This window comes from Triturus cristatus, chromosome 10, assembly GCF_964204655.1.
Source record: "Triturus cristatus chromosome 10, aTriCri1.1, whole genome shotgun sequence".
NCBI lineage: Eukaryota > Metazoa > Chordata > Amphibia > Caudata > Salamandridae > Triturus > Triturus cristatus.
This window is the reverse complement of record NC_140593.1, coordinates 461,245,573-461,271,803: the sequence shown is the minus strand read 5'-3', so window position 1 is coordinate 461,271,803 and position 26,231 is coordinate 461,245,573. Positions and strand designations below refer to the sequence as shown.

General features: G+C 43.8%; 1 protein-coding gene across 1 annotated transcript in view; it reads left to right on the top strand.

The window, feature by feature from the left end:
- Positions 1 to 26,231, top strand: part of CUL2 (cullin 2) — a 537,998-nt gene that overhangs the window by 63,096 nt on the left and 448,671 nt on the right. The window contains exon 2 of the mRNA XM_085631872.1: positions 1,093 to 1,233. Within this exon, the coding sequence (XP_085487998.1) occupies positions 1,115 to 1,233 (119 nt within the window). The 5' untranslated portion in view covers positions 1,093 to 1,114. The remainder of the gene's footprint in view (positions 1 to 1,092; positions 1,234 to 26,231) is intronic.

The window sequence follows — 26,231 nt, the reverse complement described above, 5'->3', positions numbered from 1 at the left end:
GCCCATCCTACTTGGCAAGGAAGCTCGAGTGGTACCACCCTACACGACTGCTGAGATCAAGCAACCGAAATCTGCTTTGTGTCTCGAGAGTCAGAAAGGTTAGGATGGGAGGGCGGGCTTTTTCCCATCTTGCTCCCATCCACTGGAACTCCTTGCCAGATGAGCTCCGTGCCTGTGTGAATTACCGTAGTTTCAAGAAGCTTCTTAAACCCTAGCTATTCTAAGCTGTCTTTTAATACCTAGTGCCCCTCTCCCATGCGCCGAGAGATCCCCCGGGGGATGATTCGCTTGCGCAATATAAGTGAGTAAATAAATAAAAGTATTTTTAATTTTATATATTGTATATAATTAGAAGCTTGCTGATTGAGGCAATTTTCCATTTGGTATTAACTCAAGGATGTTGTCTAGAGTGAAGCCTAATGCTTTAACCATAGTTGGTAGAGCAGGGGAAAGCCTTTCCACGTTTCAGTTCCTCAGAAATACCTCGATGAATTTTACATTTGGACCTGGGAGATATGAGGAGGAAGTAAGTCTTATGTGGATTCAACATAGGGAGTTGCCTAATAGCCAATTTTGAAGTTGGGTTTCGAGAATGAATCTGTATGATAATCTTGGTTAAGATGGAAATGTATTCTTTAGTAACCGCTATCTTTTGGGCCTAGGATATCTACTGAAATGCATATTCTTGAGATGTGTTTTGTGATGTTTTACAGACAAAACAGTTGTAAAAAAACTATTTTGTCTACACTGGCTTATTCTTCACATTACCTTCGGATCACTACCAGCAGCTACCAAAGTTCAAATGTTGGTCCTCAAAGTTTTGTACTCGTCTGCTAAAGCATTAGTTGTGAACGTGGATGCAACATATGCAGAATAGTGTGCAGCATAGTGGTAATTACTTTGCCTTACTGAAAAGGCTACACCAATATTCAGGTATGCTTGCATATTACTTTTAAGCATTGCCATTCTAATAGAATTTATGTACAACTCTAGCAAACTGGTTTGAACTTCTGTGTGTGCTCTTCTGCATGGCATTGAAGGGAGATTATTAGCAGATCCTCATTAATAATGTATTTCTATTTTTTTCTTCAGATTTTAACATTGAGATCCCACAATGTCCCTGAAACCACGGGTGGTGGATTTTGATGAAACATGGAACAAACTTCTTATGACAATCAAAGCAGTTGTCATGTTGGATTATGTTGAAAGAGCTACATGGAATGACCGCTTCTCGTATCCTTTTGAAAAAAACATTGTTTGTATATAATCTCCTTTGATAGTATTTGATCACATTACACATTTTATTATGCACAGTAGTAGTTCAGTGCTGACTTGTTTGCAATTAGATGTACACTATTGATAACATGTATGCTACTACATAATGACTGTATTTTGCACCTTTTAGGCTACTGCTTGTATTTTTCTCTGGGGTCCCTCTGAGCAAGATTCACTTTTTAGTTTAAAAGAAATTGTTACTGGATGTTTCGCATTTGCACTTTCATTTATCTTGTGCACACTTATGAATTTAGTATGTACGACAAACTGTAACCGTTGGGTCTCTGCTTATACTTAGTACTTATATTATAAATAGAAATTTAAAATGCTGTATAATGAAGTTAAACATTTTAGAGTATTTCACGGTACAGCTTGACCCAAACTATCTTATCAGCATTTCATTACAGTGGTGAAATTGGTCTTATATCTGCATACTTGCACATTTAGTTTTAGCAAGCTGCTTGTATCTCGTATTGCTCAACAAAACGTATGCATTTATGGTTTTAAATGCATTTTATTTTGTTACTTTTATTTTAGCTCTGGATGTTTTGTTCAATTAGAGCCTTTTTATGTGTATTTTTTGAAATTTTTATGTGAAACTCTTAGGATCTCCAAATCATAATAATAAAAATTGAATTGATGTACAGTGTGGAACTTCTAACTTGTTAAAATAAATTGGCAAATTATTTTTGTGACTGTGGATCAATACTGCAGCTAAAAGCCGAAATTATCCAATGTTGTTTAGAAGGGCTGGCTTGGGAACATGTAGCTGTCATGTAAAACATTTAATACCAGCCTCAAATGACGCAAAGCCATTCTTGCTCCTTCAAGAAAATTGTGAAAAAAATGGCCAAACACTCGATGGCCAAAAAGCTGTAGATTTTGCATACAGTTGTGACGGGGGAACTAATAAAATATGCTAATATTCTAGTGTCAATTGAACCACCCTTTTTGCTTTTGAATTAAGTCGTGTTTGTGACTTATGAAATAATGTATACCTGGCACACAGCCCTAAAAATATTTGCTCTGCATGAAGCACATTGTCTTATTGTTGAAAGTCTGCAAGTGTAAAAAAGGGGTATGAAAATCTTTAACCAAGAAAACATCAGTTTTAGGTTTATAGCCATAAAATATAATCTGTTTGATTACATATTCCTAGGTATTGGTATGTTAGGTTTAGATAATTTCAATCTAGAAAGGTTGCACACATATTATATAGTGTCCCAAATTTTAAAGTGTTGATCATGTTGCAACACTATGATGGCGCTGATCTCTGCTGTTCAAATGAGCAATTAATTTTACTGTGGCAGAGAATTTTCTTGGGTGCCTGAATACTTGTGTATTCCGCATATGAAGAATCGTGTATTTCCTGCAGTACAGTGCCTCACATATACATAATGTGGATTTTGCATGCTAATTTGGAATCATGTGGCTTTATAAAGATCTTCTCTTATGGTTCATGCATCTGTTTTTTCAAGTAACTCCTTAGAATCTTGAAGTATCTAGATCACTTATAGTTGGGTTTACTTATCCCCTATCTTACAGCAAATAGTCTATGGGACACACAAAATACTTGGTATTCCCTGTAATAAGGGGGATTGTCTTCAAAGGTGTTAATGTTAAGTCCTTATTGACTTATCCTAATCTATCAACTACTGCAATGACGTGTAATTGGAGACACAGCATTACAAATAATTGGAGATTTTCAAATGTTTTTCTATTAAGTATCTTACATCTTTATATGCAGTTTGGTACACTTGTTTTATTCTCTGGACATGTAGATAAAGGTAGCACCATTGGTGTATTCACTATTTTCTTTGGGACAGTGACTTTTTCCACAGGGAATTGTTTTGGCTGCAAACATTTCTGACAGAACACATTTCAAGTTTTTGTTTACTCCATCTTCTCCACCTTAAACCATTATGGTGTGAAGACTACTGGGTTCTGCTGTTGCTTCAAGTGGCACAGAAAGTGTACATTCATGTAAAGTAAAGATACTTTGATGATTTAATTGTTTTACACCTAAAACTCTTATGTTGGCTTTCGCCAGAGGCTTGATAATTGTAAATCCTACCACATGAGGCCAGGGATTTTATTGTCCTCCTGTTTTGGTGTTTTTACTTACATATGTTTTTAGCCCAGCGTTTCATTTTGCATTTCAAGAGAAGCGTTTTTTAGGTTGTTCATTTGTTTTTTAACATGTTTTTTTTTTTTTGGATAAGCAAATTTTTATTTTTGCAAATAAACATACAAAAATATATGGACAACCGTCCAAGCGAACTGGCATCAAAAGACATTGGATACAGTCAGTGACCTTCAGCAGCACAACCTCCCGCCCCCTCCCCAACCACATCACTCCCCCCAGCCGCATTGACACCCTTAAATCATACCCCCAGCCACTTCCCCCACACTGTGAAACTTCTTGGGGCAGCCCCGTGCCGAATACATCGTGCGCTCCTGTGTCGCGCACCAGTCCACCCCCCTCCTCCACGCAGCACATATGGGGGGGGGGGGGGGGTCAGGCCGCTTCCAGGCGGCAGCAATATCTAGCTTCGCTACCACCAAAGCAGTAGTGAGGAAAAATTTCTCATGACGGGAACCGTTCAGACTGTCGGTTATCCCCAGCAGAGCCATTCTGGGATCATGGGGAACCTCCCACCCCAGTATTTCAGTTAGTTCAGCCTCAATCTCGCCCCAGTAGGGTCCCAGGCGAGGGCAGGTCCACACCATGTGGAAGAAGTCCGCCGGGTCCGCCCCACAACGTGCGCATGAAGCGTCTGGGGAGAGACCCGCACATTGAAGGCGCTCCGGGGTCAGATAGGCAGTGTGCAAATAGTACAGTTGGATGAGCCGCAGCTTGGCCGAGGAGGTGATCAACCTAGGAGCCATAAGGGCGTCCCTCCAATCGGCCTCATCCAGTGGCCCCACCCAGGCCTCCCAGCGCGCCTTCGTGACCTCGCAGTCCGTTGGGGTGTTATTGACCAGGGCCCGGTAAATACGGGAGATACCCCCCCTTTCCAGAAACCCCATCATCACTTGCGCTTCTGGCGGGCTATGGTCAGGGATCCGCGAATCCAGCGGGACATGTGACCGAACCGCGTGGTGCAGCTGAAGATATTTGTAAAACTGTGAGGGGCACAACGAGAAGCGAGCCTGAAGCTCCCGGAAGGAGCACATATGTCTCTCCCGCCACAAATCGCCTAAGCAGGAGATCCCAAGGAGGTCCCACGCTCGAAAGCCCTCCAGGCCCGTGACCTCCTGCAGCCAGGTGCCATGCCAGAGTGGTGTAACGCGGGTCAGCTTCCCCGACCACCGGGTATGCCATAGAGCCGCACGCCAGGCCAAAAAGGGGGCCCGTACAACATCTGGAAGCGACCGAGGAAACCGCGCACCGTAGAGCATATTTTGAATAGAAGGGAACCCCAGTATCTGTACCTCCAGCCTATAGGCCGGGTCGCCCCAGCCGCCCGAGAACCAGTCATGGACCACCAGAAGCCAAGTCGCAAGGTAGTATAAGTAGAGGTCGGTCATACTCATACCTCCGTCATGTGATGGAATCCGGTACAGGCCGAGGGCCAGACGGGCCCTACCGCCACCCCATGGGAACTTGGTCGCCATACTGTCCAAGTCCCGGAACCACGGACGAGGGAAAGAGCAGGGCGTGTTATGTAGCATGTACAAGAATTTGGGAAGGATCATCATCTTATATAGTTTTTAACATGTTTTTTAACATGTACTGTAGGGCGGGTGGAGGCCGTGCAATGTTGTTAATGGACGTCCTATACAGAGGAAGTTGAAGTCTCGTTTTAGAGCAGTCTCTACCAAATGTACTGAAAGTAGAATTAAAGATTGTTTGGGATAATGGATGCTGAATATTTAAAGTTGAGTAACGGCCTAGACCTCCTCTTTATGTATGCAGATATGTAGGATATTTATTTGCAAGCTACTCACAGTGATGAACATGAGTTTCAGGGTGTGGAGGCATGCACCATGTTTTGATGGGCAGATCAGTGGGAATATTACGTTAGTTGGCAAGTGGCGTGAAAAAGATTCAAATAAGCAGTCTGCCTGGCATGGACCTGTAATGCGACCTTGGTAAAGTGTAATCTTCCATGTGACGATATGAGATTTTGGAAAATCTGCTAGAATGGAGAAAGTTCAGTTGAAGCTTTGAATTGTATGTGCTGCCTGTAGCAACACACACACACCAAAGAATTTATTTTGAGGCATCTCTCTGTCAGGGTGGATTGAAGTAGACAGCCTGTTGCAAGAAGGTGCCACAGGGTGAGGATCCTCATTAACAGTACCCCCCAGAACACCCCTTCCGGCAGCCTCAATTGAACAGAGTAACAGAATGACCAGTTGGGAGGAAGGGATAGTAGGGTAGGCACAGCTGGGAAGTAGATCTGCAAAACAAGAACAATCAACCACTGACAAGATGGAACAAATGCAATTATCAGTCTGGAAATATGCTATAGCTTCTCATCAAACCAAGAAGTAGATTGCAAAGCTCAACGGATAGCAATTGTTGGTACTGAGAAATTCCCAGCAAGTAAATGAATCCTTTATAATTGCAGTGGTTGATTTGTCATTACAAACACAAGACAAAACCTCAAACACAATAATGAGAGTGAGCAGGTAAATGATTGAACATGGATATCAAATGACTAGTGAAGTACATAGTAACTCACGTCCCCATATGAGGTCACTAATCTTGGTGTTCTCTCAAATATAATTTGAAGGAAATTCAGCTCTTTAGGAAATGCGCAACCGCTCTCAGTATGCAAATCCCTGTCTGGCCAACCGCACGCTGCAGAGGCTGGTAAGGAGTAGAGCTCAATTGCAGATGCATGCACAGAATGCCCTACTAGAAGGTAGACAGTCCTAAATTAATGCATGCTGGCAGATATGGAAACAGCGAGGGGGAAGTGCACGCTCTGCAGAAACAACTTGTAGGTAAAAGATGTGTACGTTTTAGTGCCTGCACTGGAAGCCAAAAGAAGCGTCAGTTCCAACATGTGGAAGAAATAAAACTGAGTAAGAGCTCGGACTGTAATCGTGTAACTAGAGACTCCAAACCAGGATCTTAATCCGGAAATTGCTGCACGTCAGCCAACCCTGCAGCCTCCGAATGGAAGGCAGGGCAGGAAACGAGCACTAAGCACCAACTGCGAATCACCAGTGTCGTGGGACCTGGATACTGTTAAACAAGGACTGCCTTTTGATATTCATCTTGCAAGATTTGTATCCACAGATCTATAGCCCCAAAACAGCGTCCATCGTAGCATGGAGTGTCTATATCAAAATTGTTACAGCACTGATGCTTTTTCATGCCAGAAGTTCCACCAATGTTGACCGCTTTGAGGATGACTTTTTCCACAAAGTCTAAGTTTTGCTTTCTCAGTTTGTAGCATGGAATGGGAGGAAATACCACAAACTTTGTACTTCGATAAATTTTGTTGTAACTGGCAAAAAAACGCATAATGTGTAGTTCCACTCAAGGAAGAATACAGGCACTCGCTATGGCCAGTTGGGGATATCATCCTCTGCATACTAGTTTCCACATCCAAATACAGAATCGGGAAAGGTGATTTGAATTTATCCTTTGGCTCCAAGAAATTGTTCTAAGCAAAAGGATCCTGAAGGGTAACTGTGTCTAACTGCACTTTTCCTCCGACCCTCCTCTTATCTTGCTTTGCCTTAAGACATACCTGTTGTCCCACCTCCACAAATGAAAACTCAATTTTCACCAATTCTTTACTCTTGAGATCTTACTTTCTAGAGCCTTAAAAGGGTTTGGCTTTCACCAGATCTAGGCCATTAATCTGGTTATAGCAAGTGTGTTTCAAAGGATAAATTGCAGGTATTAAGCTTTCAACAAATATCTTTGGCAGAAAAAGCAGTTTCTTGACCATTGCTAGGTTTTTGCCATCATTCATGCTCTACAAACTCTGTGGTTGATATCACCCTTTCATTAACTCCGTAACACAACTATTACCGGCTCGTCTATATATACATACTACAATCCTTGAGAGTTCTACTTTCTCACTCAATCATCCCTCAGCGTGAGAAACCCTTATGTAATTTTTCTACCAACCATACTTCGACGAGGTTACATTACATGTAATAACTGTAGATGTTACGATAAATTTTAATAATGTTTTAACAGATATAATCAGGAAGGTATGGTGGTTGACACTTATGAAACTATCGCATTGTTTATTGACATCACGACCACAAATCAAAAAACTACACTTCCCATAACTCAATGGGAGTTGTGACTACGATTTTCCACAAGTCTGATAGCACCACTTACACACGTTTGTAATTGCGCGTCCCATACAACCAATCCTTAAATAACCATACCAACACGGAAGTTTATTAGCTCCGTGCAACGATAAAGATAAAAATCTCCGCTATAATTAAAACTTTCAAGTCAGCGGTTGTACATGTGTTTGAATACATTATGTTCATGGCATTCACAGTTTCGTGTGGGAAATAATAATTTTTTTTCCATCTCGGATCTACTTGCCCACGTCATAGGTCACATGGCTTTGATGACCAATCCCGTTCATCACTCTACTTACCCACGTCATAGGTCACATGATTTTGGTAACCAATCCCGTTTATCACTTCACGAATGCGGATGTATAAACTTATCGATCCACTAAACATGACGCAAAACGCCGGGGATCGGGACCAAGTAGGTGGACAGGCGGGGCAGGACTCTTGACGAAGTAAGTTCGGGGGGCTAGTATTGAGGGCCCAGGACACGGGTCCATTTGAGCCTCATGGGGAAGGAAGTTGCTATTTTTTGTTCTACTATGCCCTAATACGGTTTTCTCAATATTTCCTTCCCTACTTATTAATACTCTGGGGTATCCATGATAGGGTGTGACTATAGAGCTACCCCAGTAATCCTACCATCCCCTGAGAAACGATAATCATCCAAAGTCCGGCTAAGAAAGTATGCATGAGTGTGAGTGAACTTCACAGTTGCTCAGTTTTTAAAAAAATTTATCACACATGGATTTAAATGCTGTGGTTAGTCACAGATACGGTGAGAATGATGTGTGTGAGTGGACTCTAGGAGAGTCTTTTTACATTGATAGTAAATACTAACTGGCATGTGGATTCAGTTAGAATGCGAGCAAATTCGCCACCGCACAATACATCTGTCACGCCGATTAATTGTGTACAGATATAATTTTGAGTGGCACATATGTGGATAAAGCTGCACACCACTATACCTTATGACCACTTGGCACGAGTAGGTGTGGCTTTTTCATCCAAAGCACGATTTTGAGACACATCACTTTGGAATTACCATGAAAACCAATAAGTATGATCTATATGTTTTGTTTTCTGTGTTCTCTTTTACAGATGGAAATACGACGCATGACAGATTAATTAATCAGTTGCTCTTACAAGGAGCAGCTACTCTGCCCTTGCTTCAAAAAACAGGATAGGGACTTCCCTCTTCTGTAATCCAGGGTGGCCTCTTTTGCCCTGAAGAAAGTCCTGGACCTTCACGGCCATATTTGGACTGAAACATGTTGGCACTAGGGTCCTAGGACCATAATACTCCTATATAGACCCCCATTTTTAGCAATTTTAATTAATCCAGACAGACCCAATAATAAAGGGATACTGGGGATCTGCCTGAGGTTTTTTATCTTTTAACCTCTCTGGTCTGTAATATCTTCATAGAGCTCCCAATATTGTGGTTGAGCCCACCCCGACTTTTAGGCGTCGGGGTGACCCGATGATGAAGCATGACACCACTAGGGTGTGTGAGGGTACCTACACCAAAAGGAATTGCTTCCTTGCTCACCGAGTGGTGATGTTAAAAGTTCCCTTTTTTCTTCACATCATTCCATCCACGTATATCCGTATCGACCACCGGATGGTCAGTTGGAGTAAAATAGATTGTTTAACTGTTTATATCCAGAGGAGTTACTCTGACCCATAATCCTCTCCACCCTCCGGGCAAAGAGAAAACTTTTCTCAACAGCCTTTTGTAAACATAGTATTAGCGCAGCGCACAGCTGTAGGGTTTATACACAGAAAATCTCTGTAAAAAAGACTCACTTCAGTGTGTTTTGACTTTTCTTCCTCTCGCTCTCATGCGACTCTTTCTCACCGTTTTTAAAAAGAATCTCCTCACATACTACATCCTCTAGATAATGGCGGAACTATTCGGTATTGGTTATTCTGACGAGGAGGCATTCGCATTTCTTGCGGGTCCATCCCTCTTATCCGATACTAATATCAACCAGACTCTTACCCAAGCCCAAAATTGGGATGAACTTAAGGAACTTAAACGATGCCAAATGAAATTACTATTACATGGGGCAATAATGACAGAATACCTTCGTGGCAATGTTGCACCCACAGGTCTATTAGTGACAAATGCACCAAGGATCTTTCTTGATGATCTACAATTCAAGAAAGAATGGTCCCTTATTGCCTGGAGGTGCTCACGCGATTGGCTTATTCTGATAATCAACACAGCCAAGCGCCTGGCAGATGCTCTACTGATTAAAATAAAAATCAGTGAGGACTCATTACTGACAGAGATCAAGTTAACCCTATACAAAAAGAAACTGGAAGAGGTTAATAAAGAAGTAAATGAACATAAAGATTACCTTATGCAGAATAAAATCAACAAATTGCAAAAAGATCTGAAGAAATTCAGTCATGAGAAGGTTTATCCTTATATCAGAGACGACTACAAAAGCCAGGTCCTGTCTGATTCAGGATCCACACGGAGCGAACAGACAGCGTCATCTGACTTTGAGTATGATGATTGGTCAAGCGATGGATCAAATAAGAGCTGGCGAGGAAGGGCAAGAAGACCACGAAGAGGCAATTACAGCCAAAGATATGGACATCAACAGATGTACCCTTGGCCTGGCCCTTTCGGTCCAGTTCAATATCACGGTCCCCCTCAATTTCCAGCAGGACCATATTATCAGCCTGACTTTAACCAACATTTTTTAGGTCAGGGCGGAAGAAGAGGGAGACGAGGAAGAAGGGGCAAAAGAATACAGTGGGAAGAAGATCGGAGCTCAATGAATACCAGGAGCAACACCAGGGAACAACAGCCGAGCACGAGCAACACGAGGGACTAGTGGTAAACCTCACAGACGTTATTCTTACCACAGATGAACCAACTGTTCTGGATAAGGATTTGGGATTCGTCCCAACGACATAGTTGGACAAATTCTGGCTTCGTTGTGAATTAGGCGAGTTCTTCAGGAAAATACGATTGAAGACTTTCTTTCTAGATAAAGAAAGACCCATGGAAGATGATACCTACACAGGTCTGAGACCTAAATCTAATTTCTTCCCCCCGACTAACATGATGCCCCCTGAAGTACTTTCATTTGAAGAGGCAGTGAGCAAGGAAGTTGAATTACTCCAACCCAAGAGAAACGGGTTTAACAACTTGAGCAAGAAAGAACGCATGGCCATGACTACTCTACAATCCAGGACGGATCTAGTCCTAAAACCAGCAGACAAGGGTGGCGCTACCGTGATTCAAAGTACCAATGCATACAGAACGGCGTGTCTGAATCTATTGGTAGATACCAGATATTACAGAAAGATCAACAGGGATCCAACACAACGGATACAAACTACTATCAAGACTCTTACAGCAGATGCCCTAACTAAAGAGTGGATCACTAAAAAGGAATGCGATTTTTTTTTTGAACCAGGAAGATCCCAGAACTCCACTGTTCTACACCATCCCGAAAATACACAAAGGGAAGACTCCTCCTCCGGGTAGACCCATTGTCTCTGGCATTGGGTCTATTTTGGAACCATTATCCAAGTATACAGATTGGTTCCTACGCCCCTTGGTGAAGAAGATAAAATCTTATGTCCAAGACACCAAACACCTTTTTAATCTTCTAACACAAGTAGAATACAATCCAGCAGATAATTTTCTGGTATGTTTGGACGTGGAAGCTCTGTACACAAACATACCCCAGACAAAAGCATCAGAGTGGTCCATGAAATCCTGAAACAAGAAGACTGGCTTTGGGCAGCACCGATTGAGTGGGTTATTACCCTTATACATCTGGCCCTTACGGAAAACTTTTTTACCTTTGAAGACCAATTATATCTACAAGTACATGGCACTTATATGGGGAGCACATTCGCCCCGAGTCTAGCCTGCCTGTACGTTGGTTATTTTGAAGATGAATACATATGGACACACAATCCGTTCAGTGGAAATATCTGTAAATGGTACAGATATATTGATGACGTCCTGATGATTTGGAGAGGTGATTTAACGCGTCTTGAAAATTTTAAGACCTGGATTAATTCTTTGAATCCGCACCTTCATTTTACTATGAATATGCATAAGGGGAGCATTTCATTTTTGGATGTTACATTCACAGCCAAAAAAGGGACTCTTGAAAGCTCCCTGTATACTAAACCTACGGATAGGAACAGCCTATTAAGATTTGATAGTGGTCACCCGCGTTCCTTAAGAGAGAATCTCCCAGTAGGTCAATTCTTGAGGATACGCAGAAACTGTTCCAACATCCAGACATATAAAAAAGAAGCAGCTGTCCTGACTAACAAACTCAAACAAAAGAGGTACCCCAATAAGATCATAGAAAGAGCAAATAAAAGGGCATGGAACACCCCACGAGAAGCTCTTTTAGAAACACACATAAAAGAACAACCGGACCAACTTATATGTGTAACCACGTACAATTCCTCATCTAACGACCTGAAAAAAATAATAAACAAGAAATGGTCAATATTAACATCTAACAGACTATCATTTGAGAAACCTACGTTCTCATTTAGAAAAAATCGAATTTGAGGAATGCCCTAGTACATACCAGCACATTCACACCAAGATCCACAAATCAGATGACACTTTGGGGCACACCGGCTGTCATGGGACATTACCCTTGCGGATCATGTGTTGCCTGCCCTTTCACAGAACACACTAAAACATTGGAGCTAGGCTTACAATCACCATGGGAACAGAGGTCACATACTAATTGTAACTCCGAATCCGTGATTTACATGATTAAATGTCCGTGTGAAATGATGTACATAGGGATGACTAGTCGTAAGGTCAAAGTTCGCATCAGTGAACATAGAAGTACCATACGTAGATCAGTTACAGCGACTAGATTAACAGCCCATTATCATGAAAAAAACCATAAAGATACAGAGTTAAAATGGACAGTACTGGAAAAGGTCAAAAACACGGGCAATCAACAGCAAAAACTTCTAGAACGAGAACAACGATGGGTATATCGCTTGAAGACACATGAGAAGGGTCTTAACGATTGCATACCCTGGAACCAACTGAACAGGTAGATTAATTATCTCCTCCCTTACTCCGTCTAATATATCTCTCTGATGTTACCAATGGCCTTTTGATCTACCACTATGAATCCCTAACCTTCGCTGCACTCCGTTGTCCATCATTAATAACGACTCCAACAGTTATTAACCCCTTCAGTGCCCGCCCTTTTCCCCGCCCTGTGCCGGCCGTTTCATTAGCGGGCGGGGTTTATGACGAGCTGGTCTCGTCATGGGCACAGCGCCACCGCGGCCCATGACGAGACCAGCTCGTCATGGGCATTGAAGAGGTTAAGAGGCATTGTCTACATTGTGGGTAATTAATGCGTTAATAAGCCCCCCAATACAGGATGTGATAAGATTTTAGTGTGTCACTATTCTTAAAACCCCATCACGTAGCTTTGAACAACACGGGTGTTATGATATCACCCTTTCATTGACTCCGTAACACAACTATTCCCGGGTCGTCTATATATACATACTACAATCCTTGAGAGTTCTACTTTCTCACTCAATCATCCCTCAGCGTGAGAAACCCTTATGTAATTTTTCTACCAACCATACTTTGACGAGGTTACATTACATGTAATAACTGTAGATGTTACGATAAATTTTAATAATGTTTTAACAACAGATATAATCAGGAAGGTATGGTGGTTGACACTTATGAAACTATCGCATTGTTTATTGACATCACGACCACAAATCAAAAAACTACACTTCCCATAATTCAATGGGAGTTGTGACTACGATTTTCCACAAGTCTGATAGGACCACTTACACACGTTTGTAATTACGCGTCCCATACAACCAATCATTAAATAACCATACCAACACGGAAGTTTATTAGCTCCGTGCAACGATAAAGATAAAAATCTACGCTATAATTAAAACTTTCAAGTCAGCAGTTGTACATGTGTTTGACTACATTGGATTCATGGCATTCACAGTTTCGTGTGGGAAATAATAAATTTTTTTTCCATCTCGGATCTACTTGCCCACGTCATAGGTCACATGGCTTTGATGACCAATCCCGTTCATCACTCTACTTACCCACGTCATAGGTCACATGATTTTGGTGACCAATCCAGTTTATCACTTCACGAATGCGGAAGTATAAACTTATCGATCCACTAAACATGACGCAAAACGCCGGGGATCGGGACCAAGTAGGTGGACAGGCGGGCCAGGACTCTTGACGAAGTAAGTTCGGGGGGGCTAGTATTGAGGGCACAGGACACGGGCCCATTTGAGCCTCATGGGGAAGGAAGTTGCTATTTTTTGTTCTACTATGCCCTAATACGGTTTTATCAATATTTCCTTCCCTACTTATTAATACTCTGGGGTATCCATGATAGGGTGTGACTATAGAGCTACCCCAGTAATCCTACCATCCCCTGAGAAACGATAATCATCCGAAGTCCGGCTAAGAAAGTATGCATGAGTGTGAGTGAACTTCACAGTTGCTCAGTTTTAAAAAAAAATTATCACACATGGATTTAAATGCTGTGGTTAGTCACAGATACGGTGAGAATGATGTGTGTGAGCGGACTCTAGGAGAGTCTTTTTACATTGATAGTAAATACTAACTGGCATGTGGATTCAGTTAGAATGCGAGCAAATTCGCCACCGCACAATACATCTGTCACGCCGATTAATTGTGTACAGATATAATTTTGAGTGGCACATATGTGGATATAGCTGCACACCACTATGCCTTATGACCACTTGGCACGAGTAGGTGTGGCTTTTTCATCCGAAGCAAGATTTTGAGATAAATCACTTTGGAATTACCATGAAAACCAATAAGTATGATCTGTATGTTTTGTTTTCTGTGTTCTCTTTTACAGATGGAAATACGACGCATGACAGATTAATTAATCAGTCGCTCTTACAAGGAGCAGCTACTCTGCCCTTGCTTCAAAAAACAGGATAGGGACTTCCCTCTTCTGTAATCCAGGGTGGCCTCTTTTGCCCTGAAGAAAGTCCTGGACCTTCACGGCCATATTTGGACTGAAACATGTTGGCACTAGGGTCCTAGGACCATAATACTCCTATATAGACCCCCATTTTTAGTAATCTTAATTAACCCAGACAGACCCAATAATAAAGGGATACTGGGGATCTGCCTGAGGTTTTTTATCTTTTAGCCTCTCTGGTCTGTAATATCTTCAAAGAGCTCCCAATATTGTGGTTGAGCCCACCCCGACTTTTAGGCGTCGGGGTGACCCGATGATGAAGCATGACACCACTAGGGTGTGTGAGGGTACCTAAACCAAAAGGAATTGCTTCCTTGCTCACCGAGTGGTGATGTTAAAAGTTCCCTTTTTTCTTCACATCATTCCATCCACGTATATCAGTATCGACCACCGGATGGTCAGTTGGAGTAAAATAGATTGTGATCAAATCTATGCAAATATCGAAACTCCAGTCAACAGTTAGTTTAATTTTTGAACGGTCATCCTTGAAAGGGCTAGGAAGTTTCTATTGCATCAGCAAATCTGTATCTGAATGGAAAGCTGATGCAAATGCAGGAATACAAGGAAGCAAATCCTAGGCATGCGCAGATGAGTGAAAGCATCATATTGAAAGGAATGCTATTTTCACAGCTGCACTAGCACTTTGCATAAATACACTACTAAAAGAGTGAGGCAGCCTATATTGGGTCACTAACAGTGCAGGGGAAGCAGTCCTAGGAAATACAATTTTTGTGGCAATTTGTGACCATTGGATTAACTGTCTGCAACCATACTCTGATTTATTTGATAAGGGCAGAATCATCCCTGATCTGACGCAGGTTTCACATTTTTCTGAAACCATTGCAAATCGTTGTTTTTCTCTAGCATCTCTTTATTGATTGGTATGTACCTGTGTTAGGCTGAGAGGTGTTCTCCAGAATTGCAGTTGACAGGATGGGCAAGATGGGAGATAGATAGATAGATATATATATATATATATATATATATATATATTCACTGAAAAAACCATAGGTTTCACACATGTTATAGTTAGCGGAAATTTTACTGATAAAAAACCAATGAAATTCCCCCGTTATAGTTAGTGCAGGAAACTATAACTCACGCGACCGCAATCCTCTGCTGATGCTAATACTGTATTTAGACACTTATTTGCCCATGTCTTCTTCCATAAATTTTTAGCTATACATATATTACAAATATTTTTTTTTCATAAAGACACATATGTCATCAGCAGAAGATTGCGGTCGCGTGAGTTATAGTTTCCTGCACGAACTATAACGGGGGAATTTCATTGGTTTTTTTATCAGTAAAATTTCCGCTAACTATAACATGTCTGAAACCTATGGTTTTTTCAGTGAATTTGCAAGGTTTTTTAAATGCTAATTCCTAACTATAACGTGTGTGAAACCTATGGTTTTTTCAGTGAATTTGTACGGTTTTTTAAATGCTAAGTTACTTTACGCCATTCGTGGCGTGCGCGGCCACTTAACGCAGTTCGTTCTGTGCGCGCACGGTGCGCTTCGCGCACCGTGCGCGCACAGTGAACACGCGGTGCGCTTTGCGCACCGCGCGCCCACTTTACGCAGTTAGTGCCGTGCACGCACGGTGGGCACGCGGTGCGCTACGCGCACCGCGTGCCCACGTTACGCTAGATGGGCCATGTACGCACGATGCGCTTCGCGCACCGTGCGCACATGGAGGACATATTATGCGCTTCCTTGTGATAGGTAATCTGTTGAAATTTTTTTGGGAAATGCTGTGCTCTTATATGCCATGCACAAATGGTGGCCTTCGGCCACCATTTGCACACGGGGTGGAGAGAGTGTGGATTTTTAAAAAAAAAATTTTTTTACCGTACGCGTACGGTAAGCGTACGGTAAGCGTAATTGGCGAAATTTTCGAAAAATAAAAAAATTACCGTTTTTTGCCTTGGGGGATCTTTGAAGACTCAACTAACATGGTTATGTGCATGGGCGCTGTCTAAACAGCCCCTTTATATGTTTTTGGCATTTGTTTATCAGCTCCCCCCTCAGAGTGCGAGAGAGAAAATGGCGGCCGCCGCTTCCTGGTTTCGACCGATTCGAATGTTTACTAAGATCTAAGGGCCAATCAGAATCGCGGTCGCGCACACCACCGTACGCGTACGGTAAGCGCACCGTAAGCTGTCTCTGATATATATATATTGATTTAAAGGCTATTTTCTCAGAATCTACTGAACAGATTTACACCAAACCTACAAAAGGCACTTCCTTGACCTGAGGACTACCTCTCTGCCAAATTTCAAGTAATTCTGTTCAGCCGTTCGGGCTGTAGCCGTGTCTAAAGGTCCTATGGAAAAATGCATGGGAAAAACGCGTTTTGGGACCCCCCTTTTATCTCAGCCCCCTATTGACGAATCCCCCCGAGACTTTCAGGGTAGGAGCGGAGCGTAGCGCCCCACCTATTTTGAAAAATTCGCAAGGATTCGTCGACCGGCGCTAAAGTTATTCAAAATAGAATGTTGCGGATTTCCTATGGAAACGTGGTCCTAACTATAACTACCTACTGGCGACCGCCAGTAGGTAATATATATTGTATTATATATATGGCTTATTACTCATGAGATAAACTAAAATATTAAAAAAAAAATAATAAAAAAAAAAATTATCCACACTCTCTCCACCCCGTGTGCAAATGGTGCCCGAAGGGCACCATTTGTGCATGGCTTATAAAATATACGAAAAATTACAATATTACCTTTCAAAACGAAGTGCATCATATGTCCTCCATGTGCGCACGGTGCGCGAAGCGCATCGTGCGTACATGGCCCATCTAGCGTAACGTGGGCACGCGGTGCGCGTAGCGCACCGCGTGCCCACCGTGCGTGCACGGCACTAACTGCGTAAAGTGGGCGCGCGGTGCGCGAAGCGCACCGCGTCCTCACTGTGCGCGCACGGTGGGCACGCGGTGCGCGTAGCGCACCGCGTGCCCACCGTGCGTGCACGGCACTAACTGCGTAAAGTGGGCGCGCGGTGCGCGAAGCGCACCGCGTCCTCACTGTGCGCGCACGGAACGAACTGCGTTAAGTGGGCGCGCACGCCACGAATGGCGTAAAGTAACTTAGCATTTAAAAAACCTTACAAATTCACTGAAAAAACCATAGGTTTCACACACGTTATAGTTAGCGGAAATTTTACTGATAAAAAACCAATGAAATTCCCCCGTTATAGTTAGTGCAGGCAACTATAACTCACGCGACCGCAATCTTCTGCTGATGACATATGTGTCTTTATGAAAAAAAAATATTTGTAATATATGTATAGCTAAAAATGTATGGAAGAAGACATGGGCAAATAAGTGTCTAAATACAGTATTAGCATCAGCAGAGGATTGCGGTCGCGTGAGTTATAGTTGCCTGCACTAACTATAACGGGGGAATTTCATTGGTTTTTTATCAGTAAAATTTCCGCTAACTATAACATGTGTGAAACCTATGGTTTTTTCAGTGAAAATATATATTTTTTTTAAACATTTATTTGCTTTTATGCAGTTTTTTTTGTGTTGGGTATGAAAGATGATAGCAAAGATGTTTAGTACTAAAAGCCTTATAAGGTTCAGTTACATCTGCCATATCCTCTACAGAAATTGGCGGTTTATTCATACCCTTCAAAATCACATTTTCTAATTATATTTAGGCCAATTTAACACTGAATGATTTAGCTTTTTTAGTATCATCTTCTGAAATGAAATCCGAAGAATCTTAAAACTCATGCTGGTTTATGTGATTAGCTTATTAAACTAGATCCAGCTTAAATTATCGTTTCCACTCAATGTTTTTTCTAGTGAATAATATTTATTGCAGTTGTGCATTTTTTTATGGTAATTGAAGAGCTATGTGGGATCAGCCACCGATCTTATAACTGTCATGACAATTGGGCATTTCTTAGACATGCCAAGGTGGGATGTCCAATAGTTGAATGGCGTCATACGATCATATTTGCATTTGTTGGTCCTTCTGAGAGATTTATGCAACAATTCTGTTGATTAAAGCACGATTAGGACGACAATACACAGCTGCTCCCCTACAATCAAAAGCCGGCAGAGGTCAGTAATACATATCTTCTGAGATATTTAGAGGAATCCTGGTCGATAGGGGAATTCAGGCTTGAGGGTAAGCACAGTTTTAAGTAATCACCATTAATTACATCTTGAGGGTTTGCTTAAATATCGAAAGTAAAAATTATTCAATTTGGTAATCTCGTATGAGCCAACTTGTTGTCCTCTGGCCTCTTTGGTTTTTCGAGTGTTTTTGCTAGGTGGTGTAATTGCTGTAGCTCTTATCTAGCTCAGTGTTTCATGAACTGTGGGTCGAGTTGATTGTTGGTGGGTCGGCAAAGTCCAGGCAATAAATAAAGATGCATTTTAATTCCGTATTTATCATGTCCCATTTGCTGCGCTTCAAGGACAGAGGTCAAATGTCAGGCTAAGTCTTTTTCTGCTTATTTTTTAACACGAGTTTGGTGTTTACACACCCCTCCTCTCACTTTGCAATTAGAGAAACAAAAATAACGTGAATTATGACAATCCTGCTGGGGTACATTAAGTATGAAAAGAAAGCTGGAGGATGTCTTTTTTCCCCTAATACACAACAACATGTAAGTAAAGTACCTGTAAATTAACTGTACACATTCAGCAATTAGGAAGGCAAAATCGAGCACATTTTCTTTTTGGATTGTGAAGTGTGATGAAAACAAAGTTTTAGTGGTATCGGAACTAATCAAGACGCGTAACTTTGTGATGTAGAAGTAATAAATATTAACCAAAACCAGATTTCCACGCATTATCATTTGTTTGCAATATAGTTTTTATGTAAAAAACTGTATGTGTGTGCAAATTTAGCGGCCAATTTAACCGAAAAGGTGCCTTCTGCAATTGACGATGCCCTACCACACAATGCTGTATTACATTACAAAAAAATAATAATAATCTCTCGCCTTGTGTCCAATAAAGTTAAGTGGCTCACGAAAAATTGTAATACTAAAAGGGGGGTTATTGTTCTAAAAGGTGGGGAAACAAGGATCATGCTGCTAATCTTTCATTTTGAGTGTGCATTTCAAATCCATCTCGTTCCTCGACTACATTTCAATGCAGGTGAGACTGTAATTCAGCTGAAGTGAGGGTGAAGGTTTACTATAGGGTCCATTGAATTGGCAATATATTGACTGGATGAGGGCAGTAAAAATGATGGTTCTGTGGGAGCATAGGCAAGAGTGATCGAGGGTGTTGTAAAGCATACAAATTATGATTGAAAGCAGTTTAATAACATATATATTTTTTTACACATCCTTGTGTTTTTTGTTTTCTTCGCATGAGTATGTTACATAAAAGAACACCACAGTCCAGTTAGCATAGAATTGATATTGTTCTACTACTGCCAATAACGTAGTAGAAAAATACTTTAGTGTATTAATTAATGGATTACAATAAAAATTCTAACATTTAAAGGAAGAATTGTCAATAGTTTAAAATATCAATAATTAAAACTTACTATCATGGTCAATACAACACTTCGTAATACAATGATTCTGTAAATTCCCACAATGGTTTCCGTTCATTGTTCATCCGTCTACCACTGTATCACAGTATTCTTTACTTAAGTTGATTTCTTTTTCCAAGTTAAAGTGCTAATGTGCTGATTAGGCAAAATATATGCATCTGATTTATCATTAGAGATTCTATACGTATGTTTCCCTGGTATAAATGAAATTAATAATCCTTTTCCTACAGTAGTTTACAGTAGTGTTGCTCTCCAATTGCGCTCTATCCATTGGCTGCCTGTGGTGGATAGGGTCAAGTTTAAACTTCTGGTCTTGGCCCATCGTGCCCTCCATGGCTATGGTCCCCTTTATCTTCAGAGGCACTTTTCCTTTTCCTTTTACGTCCCCTTGCGGGCCCTTCGTTCTTCGTCCCTACGCTTTGCCCAGGTTCCGCGTTTTAAGTTCCAGAGGTTGGGGGGCAGTTCCCTCGTGGTTAAGTCAAGTGTGGCTTGGAATGCCCTCCCCTTCGACCTTCGTTCCACTCAGGACCTAGTGGTGTTTAAAAAGAAGCTTAAAACGCATCTTTTTGTCTGATGGTCTCTCCTTGCACCCCTCTGGTATCGCGCCGGGACTCTCACGAGAATCCGAGCACGCTATTAATGGATATAACATAACATATCATATTTAATCATTTGCCAATATTATAAACGTTTTCGCCTCAATCTATGATTTCAGGATATACTAAAGTGCTGATGTGCCAAATGTGAAACGTGTATTCACCCTATTATGTTCTTGTATCTCACTTTTTTTTTTTATAAACCTTTTTTATTGGCATTTATGTAATAGTACATACAACAACACATCTGGTAATGCGATTGATATAGACATACAAGCAAGAGCGCACAATCGTGCCTTATGTGGACGTCTGAGCGTGTAAACCTAGGGTATGTAGGCCCCCACTCAGTCTATGAGCTGGCGACAGTCCCCCGAGGCCTTTCTTGTATCTCACTTTATCACTTTTACCAAAATAATAAGGTGCTAAAGTGCAAGAAGTATGAGATAAATATTTTACTGCCATTTATATAGCACACTTACTGTTGTTGGCATTGCTTTTTGGAGCTTTCAGTACTTTCTCAGGGTTACAATTCCAGATAGCAGTCTGATTCTGTTTGTTGATATGTGACTAGTGTTAATTATGTTGTGGACATATTCTTGATTAGGTCTCCCTCTCTAATTCTTTGGTATTTGGGTTATAATTTTGGTGTTTATGGGCTAAGAGCTAATTGCTTACTCTGCATTTATTTCATAGGCATGCTTATTGCTTACAGAAAGAGACGGTGTGTTAGAGTTCTCCTGGTAGCAACTTCTATTGGGTATCTTGGTAGCAGACTATTTACTGTATCTTGGCCTTCTAGAATGTTTTTAGCAGAAGTTTCTGTTTGAAAATACAGCTATTTTGTTCCTTAGTGAACATCACGCCACATCAAATAATTTTTGGAACAATCACAACAAAAAACCTAACCATACTTTCTCCCTACAATTTATTTCAAATGTTTCATTAAAAGAAATCCAGTTAGTTCGAAAAAAAAGAGTGGAAAAAAAACTCTAGAGGTGGGGCAGATTGCAAATTTAGACCAAAAAATGAGCCAGCACCTAAAGCCAAAGAACGAGCCATCTAAAGATATACTTTGTAAATGACAGGAAATGTTGTGTAAAAGTATAATGACACTCTTTCAAATTAATAGTTGCTTATTTCTTGAACATTTGTTTATCGCGCTAATACATTTGACCAAATCACTGCATTGAAATGTATCAAAAGTAATAGTAATATTAACTTTTCCCTACCTCAGTGCTCTGACCACACTACCATGCATGACCCAGGAGTTGTTGATTTGTTGTGGTCACTGTATATTTGGCCGATTATTCTATATAGAGCAACATTATAATTCATTAACCCAGTCATTGGGTGAAGATTTTATAAAGTGCACACCCTGAACCTACTCAAAATGTTCTCAGATATGCAACTCAATTAAAATGACACATTTAAATTAAGTGATTTGTGTAGAATCACAGAATTTGGTCAGTTGGGGAACCTGGGATTTAAAACCATTGGTCACCTTTGTGCAATGTGGCCACAGGGTGAATTTTTCTGCTCCCTCCCAGTCACCCCCAGAGGGCAATGCTTGGTGCTGAATTACTTCATGACCTAAACTAGCACACTATTTTCATTAAATATACGTTTTTCATGCTAATTCAGTATGATCAGACATACATATATAAAATGTCAAAATTACTTTCTTGAAAAAGCACAAATATAAATAAATAACTAAATAACTAAATAAATATTCTTGAAAAAGCACAAATATAAAGCACAAATATCAACAGTGCTCCTATCACAAAAGAGGTTGTTGATTTTTATCCGTCAATCTGAAAGAGACACGTTAGTGAAAGATTCCTTACCTTAGAATATTCCCCAGACGTTAGTCTGGATCCGTAAAGTTTTCTGCTTAGCAGTACCCCCTACGCGCCAGTCGGTGGCGCCGTGCAGCTCCGCACCCGTCACTGGCGTTGTGCGCCCCGGGATGACGTCACGGAGGCTACTTAGGTGCCACCCTTGCGCGCTGATGTCAGTTCTTTCTTTTTCCGTGCCGAAAGCGCACATCCGGATTGAGCACGTACCCCGGTCAATTTTTGACCACTTTTTTTAGACTTTTGTCTCATTCTCTTGTCTCCTGGTGCTTGTAGGGATGCCCGGCTTTAAAGTCTTGTGGGTCCTGCCGCCGTAATATGTCGGTGGCGGACCCCCATGATGTCTGCCTCTACTGCCTGGAGACCGACCAGGACTCCTGGGATTGTTGGGACTGCCGTGCCATGGCCCGAAGGCCTTGCGGGAGCGGCGCCGGAAGTTGCTGGAGGTCTGGCACTCCTCTCACCGCCGCTCCGGGTCTAGGGGCCGTTCGCGGGACCGCTCGCTGGACCGGAGCCGTCGCTCCTCGGACTCTTTAAGTCTTCACCTTCAGATTCCGGTAAGTGACGCCATAATAAGAAGTCGAAGAAGCGTGTTCGCTCTCCGACGTCCCCCCGTCGCTCCCCGGAGGCAGACGAGGGGCACAGGGGCACTGCCCCTGCGGCTCCTCTGGAGCTTGGGAGTCCCGCGGCCTACCTGCTATTCCCTGGTCCGTTGGCGACTCCCGACTGCCTGTTTAGGCCTCGGGCTCCCGCCGGTGCGCCTGCGGGCCCCGCAGTCCCGTGTCCAGATCCTGTTGACCCGGCGGCACCGCCTCCAGTCCCGGAGCCACTGGATCCAGCGCCCGCGGCTCCGGCGCCACAAGGTGTAGCACCGCTGGCTCCGGCGTTGCCCTTGGCTCCGCCCCAGTGCCGCCACAGGCACCGCACTGGTTTGCCTCCCCTCCGCCTACTATGGAAGAGGGCGCTTCCTACACTGTGGTGTTGCGTCGAGCTGCGGAGGCTCTCCATCTCGACCTCCCTATGGTGGCCCGTAAGACCAACCTCCTTCTGGAGGTGCTCCAGACGGCGTCTACATCATCGGAGCCACTGCTCCCTTTCAATGAGGCCCTTACCGAAGTTCTCTTGGGCACTTGGTTGCGGCCGGCCTCGGGGGCACCGGTGGATAAGAACGTTGCTAGGCGTCCTTGCCCGGCGCCTGGTGACCCTGCCTTCTTGACCACTCACCGCACGCCTGAGAGCCTGGTCATTCAGGCCGGATAAGTACTCTAAGAAGCTGGACCAATATGGCAAGAGGATGTTTTCCTCGGCCAGCTTGTGGTTGCGGTCGGTTAATACCGCCTGCTGGTTGGGCCGTTACTCCCACACCGTCTGGGATAAGGTAGCAGAGGTCCTGCCACAGTGTTCTGAAGAGGTCCAGGCCGTCCTTTCCCAAGCGATTGCAGAGGGCAAGGATGCAGAGGAGTTTGCCATCAGGTGTGGTCTGGACACGGCTGATTCCTTGGGCAGGGCGATTTCCACGACTGTGGCGTTGCGGCGTCATGCCTGGTTGCGGTCTACCGGGTTCTCGCTTGATGTCCAGAGCTCGCTCATGGACAGGCCTTTTGATGGCTCTCGCCTCTTTGGCGACAAGGCGGACAGTGCCCTGGAGCGCTTTAAGGACTCGCGGGCTACGGCTAAGTCTTTGGGTCTTTCCGCTAAGAGCCCTGCCACGCCTGGGTTTCGTTCCTTTCGTGGCCAGGATAAGGGTGCCCAGTCACGCTCCTCCGCAAAGCCTGTGCAGAACCTGCCTCAGCATATCCGCGGACGGGGCTTCCGCAGGGGCGGGTCAGGTAACCAGCGGGTGCGGCAGTCCACCTCCTCACCCGCTGCTTCCACCTCCAAGTCTTCCTAATCAGAGCTTCAGGGGACACCCCACGCTGGTTGGAGGCAGGGTCGGTCACCACATCCACCACTGGCGCGGTATCACTTCGGACAAGTGGGTGCTGCAGCTAATCTGCCAAGGTTACTCGCTTCCTTTTTTGTCCTCCCCTCCAGCCATGCCACCTCGGTACCACCGCATGTTGGGGGATCTTTTGGCTCCTCTCCTTCAGGAAGTCCCGGCGCTCCTGGCCAAGGGGGCCATTGAGTACGCTCCATATCAGGGAGTGGTTGCTATTCCCTCTACTTTCTGGTCCCCAGGAAGGACAAGAGGGACCTGCGCCCCATCTTGGACCTCCGGGACTTCAATCGCTTCCTCCGGAAGGAGAAGTTCAAGATGCTGAATCTGGCTCAGGTCCTGTCTGCCCTGGACCCTGAAGACTGGATGGTAGCTTATTTTCACATTCCAGTCTTGCCGGCCCACCGGCGTTACCTGCGGTTCACGGTAGGCCAGGAGCATTTTCAGTTTGCCGTGCTCCTCTTCGGCCTGGCCAGCGCCCCTTGGGTGTTGACAAAAGTGATGGCGGTGGTCGCAGCTCATCTGCGCAGGTCAGGGGTGTCAGTCTTCCCCTACCTCGACGACTGGCTGCTGAAGGCGGGATCGCCCCAGGCAGTTGTCTCCCACCTCCAGACTACGGCCGACCTCCTGCATCTGCTGGGGTTCCCCATCAATGTGCCGCGGTTGCACCTGAGTCCCTCTCAGAAGTTCCCTTTAATCGGAGCGGTTCTGGATTCGACGCTGTTTCGGGTTTATCCTCCCGAACAGCGAGTCCGGGATATTCAGGCTCTGGTTTCGCTCTTTCAGCCTCTATCCCGGGTTTCAGTCAGGATGACCCTCCGGTTTTTGGGCCTGATGGCCTCCTGCATCCTGCTGGTGCCGCATGCCAGATGGCATATGCGGGCTCTGCAGTGGGACCTGAAGTTCCAGTGGGCGCAGCATCAGGGCAACCTGTCCGATCCTGTCCAGATCTCGGAGGGCACTGCACGGCAATTACAGTGGTGGCTCACGAATCGCGATTGGGTCAATGGCAGATCCCTCTCCTTTCCCCAACCAGAGCATACAGTAGTGACGGATGCGTCCCTCCTGGGTTGGGGAGGCCACATGGGAGGGACGGAGATCAGAGGCCTCTGGTCTCCGGCGGAGTCCCGGCTCCATATCAACCTTCTGGAGCTGCGGGCGATCCGGCTTGCTCTGAAGGCATTCCTTCCCTCTGTCAAGGGGAGAGTAGTGCAGGTGTTCACGGACAACACCACCGCCATGTGGTATTGCAACAAACGGGGTGGGGTCGTGGACCCTATGTCAGAAGGCTCTGCGCCTCTGGATGTGGCTGGGACATCAAGGTATTACCTTGGTGGTTCAACACCTGGCAGGTTCTCTGAACGCCAGGGCGGACAAACTCAGCCGCCGGTGCATGGTGGATCACGAGTGGCATCTGAACTTGGACGTGGCGCAAGGTCTCTTTCTGCGATGGGGAGAGCCTTGGTTAGATCTATTCGCCACCGAAGAGAACGCGCAATGTCCTCAGTTCTGCGCGTTGGAATTTCCAAGGCGGCACTCGCTCGGAGACGCTTTTCGTCTCGAGTGGAGCTGCGGTCTGTTGTACGCTTTTCCGCCTATACCACTTCTGCCCAGAGTGCTGAAGAAGATCAGCGACCAGGGCCAAGTTATTCTTGTGGCTCCGGACTGAGCTCGAAGAGTATGGTATCCTGAGTTACTCAGTATGAGCATCGATCC